This window comes from Triticum aestivum, chromosome 4B (genome assembly GCF_018294505.1).
Source record: "Triticum aestivum cultivar Chinese Spring chromosome 4B, IWGSC CS RefSeq v2.1, whole genome shotgun sequence".
NCBI lineage: Eukaryota > Viridiplantae > Streptophyta > Magnoliopsida > Poales > Poaceae > Triticum > Triticum aestivum.
Genome location: NC_057804.1, coordinates 364,987,906 through 364,996,874, shown reverse-complemented (window position 1 = coordinate 364,996,874; position 8,969 = coordinate 364,987,906). Strand labels below are relative to the sequence as shown.

The 8,969-nt window shown below is 42.8% G+C and overlaps 1 protein-coding gene across 1 annotated transcript; it reads right to left on the bottom strand.

The window, feature by feature from the left end:
* Nucleotides 1-6,841: 6,841 nt before the first annotated feature.
* Nucleotides 6,842-8,701, bottom strand: LOC123092194 (mucin-5AC). The gene is made up of 2 exons (XM_044513894.1): nt 7,316-8,701; nt 6,842-7,245 (listed from the first exon to the last, which is right to left on the bottom strand). The coding sequence occupies exons 1-2, from the start codon at nt 8,579-8,581 to the stop codon at nt 7,072-7,074; spliced, it is 1,440 nt and encodes a 479-aa protein (XP_044369829.1). The 5' UTR covers nt 8,582-8,701; the 3' UTR covers nt 6,842-7,071.
* Nucleotides 8,702-8,969: the final 268 nt, after the last annotated feature.

The window sequence follows — 8,969 nt, the reverse complement described above, 5'->3', positions numbered from 1 at the left end:
ACCACGTGGCTCTGTGCCGCCGCAAGTTCGAGAACCACGAGATCCCATCCGGAGGCCTTTTCCGACACTTTGCCGGAGGGGGATTTGATCACAACCTTGTTGCCTTCCAATGCTATGTGAGTAGTCTACACAGACCTACGGGTCCATAGTAGCTAGATGTCTCTCTCTCTCTCTTCAATACAATGTTCTCCTCGATGTTCTTGAAGTTCTATCTGATGTAATCACTTTTTACGGTGTGTTTGTTGGGATCCGATGAATTGTAAGTTTATGATCAGATTATCCATGAATATTATTTGAGTTTTCTGTGAACTCTCTTATGCATGATTATTATAACTTTGTATTTCTCTCCGATCTATTGATTTGGTTCGGCCAACTATATTGATTTTTCTTGCAATGGGAGAGGTGCTTTGTAATGGGTTCGATCTTGCGGTGCTCAATCCCAGTGATAGAAAGGGACATGACACGTATTTGTATCATTGCCATTAAGGATAAAAGGATGGGGTTTATTCATGTGTGAGTTTACTTTGTCTACATCATGTTATCTTGCTTAAGGCGTTACTCCGTTCTTTATGAACTTAATACTCTAGATGCATGCTGAATAGTCGTCGATGTGTGGAGTGATAGTAGTAGATGTAGGCAGGAGTCAGTCTACTTGTCTCGGACATGATGCCTATATACATGATCATTGCCTCGGATATCGTCATGATTATTTGCTTTTCTATCAATTGCCCAACAGTAATTTGTTTACCCACCGTATGCTATTTTCAAGAGAGAAGCCTCTAGTGATAATTATGCCCACCGGGTCTACTTCTATCATATATTAAAAATCCTAAAAATAATTTGCTGCACTTTTATCATATTTATTTTTTTTATTTTTTTTCAATCTATCTATCAATTACTACACAATTTAATCTTGCACGTAACCGCCGAGGGATTGACAACCCCTTGTTCGTGTTGGGTTGCAAGGATTTGTTGTTTGTGTGCAAGTGCTGCTAACGAGGTGTTGCGTGGTTCTCCTAATGGATTGATAACCTTGGTTCTTAATTGAGGGAAATACTTATCTCTACTGTACTGCATCATCCTCTCCTCTTCGGGGAAATCCTAGCGCTGTTCACAAGTAACAAATCACAGCTTTCTGGGCGCACTGCTTGAAACACCATGGAGCAAGATGGAGAAAAAACTCCTATCCCAGTTGATCGAGCTGAACCCATCCACCTTCGGTCAGGTGCATCATCCACTTCTTTCTAGTTTCTCACAGGGCTACCCGCACTAGGTTCTGACCTCTACTCCAAAACCTGAACTTCACAGATCCGAAGCCTAAACCTTGACTGCACCCGTCACTTCACAGAGCAGGTCTTGTTTTCAAACTTGCGTTTGGGTTAAATGCAGAAAATCAATTCAATTTTCCTATCATTGAGGGTCTATTAAATGAGCTACATGGTGCACAACTATTTTCCAAACTTTGATTTGAGACCAGGTTATCATCAGATAAGAATGAGAAGAGAAGACATTCATAAAATAACTTTCAGGACATATTTTTGTCATTATGAATACTTAGTGATGCCATTTGGACTCACCAATGCACGTGCTACCTTCCAATCTTTAATGAATCATGATTTTGCTCTGGAAATACCATTTGGTATTCTTTGATGATATTCTGATATATAGCAAGACCAAACAAGCTCATCTCAAGCATCTCAAGTTAGTCCTAGACATTCTAAGGTCATAAAAACTATTCCCTCCGTTCCTAAATATTTGTCTTTCTAGAGATTTCAACAAGTGACTCCATACGAAGCAAAATGAGTGAATCTACACTCTAAAATATGTTTATATACATCGGTATGTGATAGTCCATTTGAAATCCCTAAAAAGATGAATATTTAGGAACAAAGGGAGTATATGCTAAGATTAGCAAATGCAGTTTTCCTGTCCCTCAAGTGGAGTATTTAGGGCATGTTATCTAAGGATATGGTCTATCTACATACCCCCAGAAAATAGTTGCCATCAAAGAATGACCAGCACCTAAGACTATCACTTAGCCAAGGAGTTTTCTTGGTATGGCTGCAGAAAAAGAAGATTTATCAAGAATTATGGGATCAGTTTTTTTACTTCATAACTGTCAAAAAAGATTCATTTCGGTGGTCAGATGCTCAAATTGAGGCCTTCACAACATTGAAGAATTGTCTAGTCACTGCTCCTGCTATGGCTTTGCCCGATTTGACCCCACCATTTACTTTTTAAATAGATGCATCAGGTCAAGGTATTGGTTCTGTCCTCATGCAACAGAGCAGACCAATTGCTTATTTCAGTAAAATCCTTAGACCCAGAAATGCAACTTTGTCAACTTATGATAAGGAGAAGCTTTAGCAATTTTTGAAAAGAGATGGCGCCACTACTTTCTTAGTTCCTAATTCTTTTCTTGATCAAAACTGATCAACAGAGCCTTAAATACATCACAGAACAAAAAGTCTCTGAGGGCATCTAGCACAAGCTTATGTTAAATTGCTTGAATTCAATTACAAGATTGAATACAAAAAAAGAAAAACAAGGTTGCAAATGCTTTGAGCAGAAGAGATTCTCTTATGATGGCATTCACTGCAGTTACTCCTGCTTGGGCTTCAACTGTAGAAACCGGCTACACTAATGATGATCACTACAAATCTCTGCTTGAGAAGCTCACTGTATCAGCCAATGCAGCATCCCCTTATACTCTTCATTCTGGCATTTTGAGATATAAAGGAAGAATATATCTGGGATTAGATGTTGTTCTTAAACACCAAATCATTTGTTCACTTCACAACTCTCCCATAGGCCAGGCATTGTGGCTACTTATCAAAGGGTATAAAAGCTATTTTATTGGCGCGAGGCCAAGAGATTGAAACTTTACTACATGAGTGTGCAATTTGCCAAAGAGTCAAGGGAGAGCATTGCCACTACCCTGGTCTCCTAGATCCACTGCCATTACCTACTTCTGCTTGGACTGACATCTCCCTGGATTTCTTTGAGGGTCTTCCCAAATCATTGGACAAAGAAGTCATATCGTTGGTGGTGGAGAGGTTCACTAAATATTCTCATTTCATTCCCCTTGCTCACCCTTATACAGTACAATCAGTCTCTCCTACTGTCATTGATAATGTTTTTAAGTGTGGATTGCCAAAGTCAATAGTCTCTGATAGAAACTAGATATTCATAAGTAACATGTGGCAGGCCTTCTTCAAAGCACTGCAAGTGAAATCGAGGTTTAGCTCTGCCTATCACCCACAATCAAATGGCCAGATAGAATGTGTGAATCAGTGTGTGGAGAATTACTTGTGTTGCATGGTTATTTAGCAACCAAGGAAGTGTGCTAGTTTGGATCAAGCAAATGCCACTTGGGAGGATGCCGACTTCATTAGAGGTCTCTTTTCGGAGTTCTATACAGCTCATATTTGTGGTTGGTGCCCTAATTCCAACACTTGACAATGTTTTGGGGGAAGTATTGTCATATCTGAAGATTATTGTACATAAGTCTCGATTGAATTCAGATTGATGCCTTTACTTCATCTGTTGTGAACGGAGCCAAGAGGCGTGCATTCATATTTCTTCAGTTACTCGCCTGTTTACTTTCCCAAGTAGCCCAGGGTCGGGAGCTAGGACTTCTGAGGTGAACAGTCCCTCAAAGTAACCCTGTATCAGAGATGCTAACTGGTCATTACCTTCGATCATGTTGTCGTTTGAGTCATTCAGAAACTTTATTATGTTCTTCTTTTTTCTTCGTTGCAAAATGGTGTGATGAAAGAAGCTCGTATTTAGGTCTCCATGGCGGAGCCAATTAGCCCTTCCTCTTTGCATCCATTAATCCGAGTGCAAACTCTCTAAATTAAGTGTTGGAAGCAGTCGCTCTTATCCACTCCTACCAGGGAGGGGAGCCCCAAGTATTTGTTAGTGAGCGATTCAATGACAATATTCAGCAGGTTGCATACCTCTTGTTTGTCCCCCCTATCTGTGTAAGGGTCCTTGGTAAAACTCTCTTCATTGAAGGCAGTACGTGGGTATCCATCTTATCTACAGTCCACGGGTCATCCACATGACCAAAACAAAGGGTACGAAAGCAGTGAAACCGATATATTTATTGAAGGTGATCCCACCGGTCCTATTTATTAAATTGCAATGGCGAGTATCTTGCATGTGGCATTGGCCATTTGGCAGCTAGCTATTGCATTTGAAGGCTCCACAAAAAGAACCCATAGGTACTATTATGATAGGTGGCTTCGAAATTTGGTCGTTGGGTAGCTAGCTATTGCATTCGAAGGCTCCATAGAAAGAACCCGCATGTACTATTACGATAGGTGGCTTCAAATCCAATTTTTTAGTCGTTTTGCATCTTGGTTAACAAAAATAAGCTTGAATCCCTCCATTCATAGATCAATAAGCTAAAGTTTTTAAAACAATGCCCCGATGAAAAGGTAGTAGAAGGTCGTTCTTTCTTACTCAAAGTTGCACTCACGTGTTGCCGTTTTAGAGCTAGGCAATATTCTCTGTGTAAACCAATACCATATCTGTTCGATATGGACCATTCTATAAGTAGTCATTTCAGTCTTTCTCAAAGGATCTCCGATCTATTGTGCAACCTTCCCTTCGAAACCCACCCCACACAAATACTTCTACCCCATATCACACTCCAATGCCCATGCATCTGTCTCTAGCACAAATCTTTTACTGAAATCAGGGAGAACCAACACAAGGGCCTCAATTAAAGCTTGCTTGAGAACATCAAAGGATTGCTTTGGCTTGTCCACACAAATGGTACTCCTTTCTTTAACAAGTTCGTGAGAGGTCTCCTAGTTATGTGTAGGTCTCCTAATTATGTATATACAGGAGTCACATCTTGACCGAAGCCATGCAGAGCACAAAAAGTGAAGAGAAAGGATTTGTTCACCACTTTAAGCCAAATGATAGAAATGAAAGTTGTTCCCATAGAATGAGATTAGATCCCGCAAATGAGCTATTTATACCAAAGCTTACAAGAAGCAAAGTTGAAATGGAAGCTTTCCCACCACAACATCCAACTCTTCTCTTCCGTAAGCAAAGGGATTCCCACCACAGCATCCAACTCTTCTCTTCCCTAAGTAAAGGGGCTTTCAACGAGATAGCAAGCTCTACAATTTCCATAAGTATAGATAAGCACAAACTCCATTATCTCTGGTTCGGGCTTGGGACTTGAAGTCATGGCGACACTGATATCAATGAATGTTGCAACCTTCAGATTTGTACTCCCTCCGTTCCTTTATATAAGGTGTATTTTTTTTTTGAAAAATCAAATGAGTGCATGTTTGACCAAGATTTTAGAAAAATATATAAGTATCCACAATATGAAATTTGTATTATTCGATCAATCATGAAAGGTAGTTTCATATTTGATAAAATACGTATTGCAGATGTTCCTATTTTGTTCTAGAATCTTGGTCAAACTTTGAAATTGCTGACTTGCACGGAAAGCAATACACCTTATATTCTGGAACGGAGGGAGTATATCCATAAGGCAGTGACACTGACAACGAGATAGCGAGCTGTACAATTTCCATAAGTATAGATAAGCACAAACTCCACTATATCTGGTTTGGGCTTGGGACTTGAGGTCATGGCGATCAATGAATGTTGCAACCTTCAGATTTGTATATCTATAAGGCAGTGACACTGACAAAGCAATGTTACATTGCTGGTGTGTGTTCAACACATCAAGAACTTGTGAGTTCCAGTTAAGAACATCAAACGTCAAACTATAAGCTTTCTCAACTACTCCCTCCGTAAACTAATATAAGAGCGTTTAGATTACTATTTTAGCTATCTAAACACTCTTATATTAGTTTACAGAGGAAGTACATGATATTGCGTCTTACTAAGAAAATAAACATATACTCCCTCCGTTCCCAAATATTTGTCTTTCTAGACATTTCAAATGGACTATAACATACGGATGTATGTAGACATATTTTAGAGTGTAGATTCAGTCATTTTGCTTCGTATGTAGTCATTTATTAAAATCTCTAGAAAGACAAATATTTAGGAACGGAGGGAGTACATGTAACTTGTACATTCCTATCATTTTATTCTGAAAATGGATAGGTACGTCAACACATGAAATCAATGATCTAGTAACTCAGTATAGTAAACCTGTGGACAGCCTTCATCCTAACAAACTCTTGGGCAACCAATAATTTGCATAGCCTGAAATTTGTAAGTTCCTGGTTCGCAAAATTGAATCTGATCTGAAATTAGCAAAAGGAGCTTTCCCTAGCCCATTAAGAAGATGACACGGTAAACAACAACAATGTTCATGGACTGCAAAGCAACCACTTCAAGACACCTGACAATATTTGCTATAGACATCTACCTATATGAAAGCTAATTTGATCCTTTTGTTATAACATGATTATTTTGCCCAAAATAAAAATTTCACATTGTGGGGGCAATTTGCATTTCTCAAACATGCATATGGTCTCTGGAGAGATTCGATCATACAGGCAAAATTAACTCGTTATACTGCACAACCACACTAGCGTTAGAAATTTGCAACATTACAACTGCCAGGTACACTTCTACAAAGGCAATTAGACAGCACTGACATCTTCAAGCATAAAGCAGAGGCCAAAAATACGATGTTCCCAGAACCTATGTCGCGAATTGTGATTAAGCATAAAATTAAGACAAGGCACGCAAGAGATGTTCAACAAACACTATAAATACTAATGAACATTACGTCAAAGTGTGAAATAGCATCACCATCTATGCAAAAGATCTGTGTCTTGGATATAATATTTTATCTTAAGGTCATCGCAATATCATGATGTTACAAACACAGTGAAGGTTTCAAACACAAAGTGAACTATTAAAGTTCAATACAATATATGATATACAATACATATCAAAGATATACTGTGTGTGAAGATGCAATGATGTGCTTCATAACACCAAAGTTGTAAATTATTACCCCCAAAGCCACAAGTATAGTAAAACAATTTGAAATAACTCACAGTTTCCGTGTCAAGGATGATTACAATGGTGGTACATCAGGGAACTTGACAAACATCCCTAGTCAGCCATTTTGTTCAATCGATGAATCATACTCCTGGCAAGACGATTCCCAGGGTCAATCTTCAGAACCAAACGCAGGTCCTCAGCCCCAAGCCTATATTTCTCACTGCTCTCATATAAGAGAGCACGTTGCACTAGCACCGACACATTGTCCTTATCTTGCTCGAGCACCTGCACAGTACAAACCAGTATAACTAAAAGTGGGGAGATCTACTAATAGGTAGAGGTGCCATTGTAATACCTTCGAACAGTCGGCAATAGCCTTCTTGTACTCGCCGACCTCCTTATAGGACGAGGCCCTTGATGACAACACCTCTGCAATACCAGCATTTTTCCCAGTCTTCTCGATGAGCAGAACAGCCCAAGACAACCATTTGATAGCATCAGCATACTGCCCACCCTTGTAATTATCCATTCCTTTTGCCTTAGCAGCAGATGCCGTCAACCCAGAGGGTGGTGGCGGTAATCCCTCCAGCTCTGTGGTTGTGCCACTGCTATCACCACCACCAACATACTCCGACTCCACGTCCACCCAACCATCCATCTCACCAAACATGTCACCACCACCATTACTCGCCGCAGAAGCAGTTGGTGCAGATGCGGACGAAGGAAACAGCGTGTCAAAATGATCCACGCCAGAGTTCACCGCTGCAGAAACAGGCGCTGGAGCGGGTGCAGGCGGAGGCGTAACATTGGAAGGCTTCGTGGCACCAGAACTCTGGAAGCCACTGGATCCAGCACCGGCTTTCTGGAAACTACTGAATCCAGCGTTGGCGCCCGAACTCACGCCCTGAAACACGCCAAATCCCTGATCCGATTTGGCCGAACCTGCCTGCTTTGCAGCATTCATAGACCCAGGCTTCGCCGCGAAGGGATCTATGGAGCCGAACGGATCCTTCTTCTGCGCCGTGGGCTGTGACGCGGTCGCCGGCGCCATGCCCACCGGCTTCATTGGCCGGCCACCAACCCCATAACTACCAGAAGCTATCGGTGCCCCGGTGGTTTTCGGGAGCGTGCTCGCCATACCGCCCATCGAGAAGGAAGAGCTGTTGGTCCTAGGGTTAGCGCTTGACGGCTTGGAGGGCTGGGCCGCTGCTGATCTGAGCGGCGCGTTGGACTGGGCTCGGGTGGATCCAAGCGCGGGCCCGAGGAGGTCGCTGAAGAGGTTGGGGTTGTTGGACTGAGGGAGGCCGATGCCGGAGGAGGGCGCAGTGGCGGACCAGCTCCGGCCGGAGATGTCGCCGACCATGGACACAGGCCCGGATCCGAGCGCCGCGGCGGCGGACGGGGATGGCTGATGAGTCCAGGACGTCTTCACCGGCTGGTGTGACCATGTGTTTGTGGTGGTTGGCCTCGGTGAAGGGTTGGTGGCGCCACCTGGCCTCTGGTCGCGGAGGGGGCGGGAGGTGGAGGAGCGGGAGGCGTTGGCCCCGAAGTCAAACTGGTAGGAGTCGAAGGAGGTTGTGGTGGGACGGGAGGAGGACCGGTCGCCGGAGTAGGAGTTCATGGTGGCCGGAGACGGGAAAGATCTGCGAGGAGAGGAGAGACGAGGCGATGGGGGTGGCTCTCTCGTCTTATTTTTTTATATTTTTGTTCTTTTCTGGTGCTTCGTTGTTTCAGTGGAAGCTGCGGTGGGAGCATTATAGTGCCAGGAAGTGCGTTGTCGGGCCTGGTTGGGCCTCGCTGTATCTTATGGTAGGTAGGTAGTTAATGCGCGTGAAACAAGGCGAGTGATAGGCGCCGGTGTGCCGGCCGAAATTTGGGCCGGTCGCACCAGCATCGTCCGATCAAACGTCATGTAGCCACACGATTCTCTCCCCTCCCTCCATTCGGATGTCATCTCCTTTTCAGAAAAAAAAAAGCTTCCACCGCGCCGCCATGGACTAGCGACGCGC

Coding starts and splice junctions, on each gene's coding strand:
- LOC123092194 (XM_044513894.1), bottom strand. CDS start 8,581: ATGAACTCCTACTCCGGCGACCGGTCCTCCTCCCGTCCCACCACAACC. Junction 7,246..7,315: donor CTATTGCCGACTGTTCGAAG/GTATTACAATGG, acceptor TGTACTGTGCAG/GTGCTCGAGCAAGATAAGGA.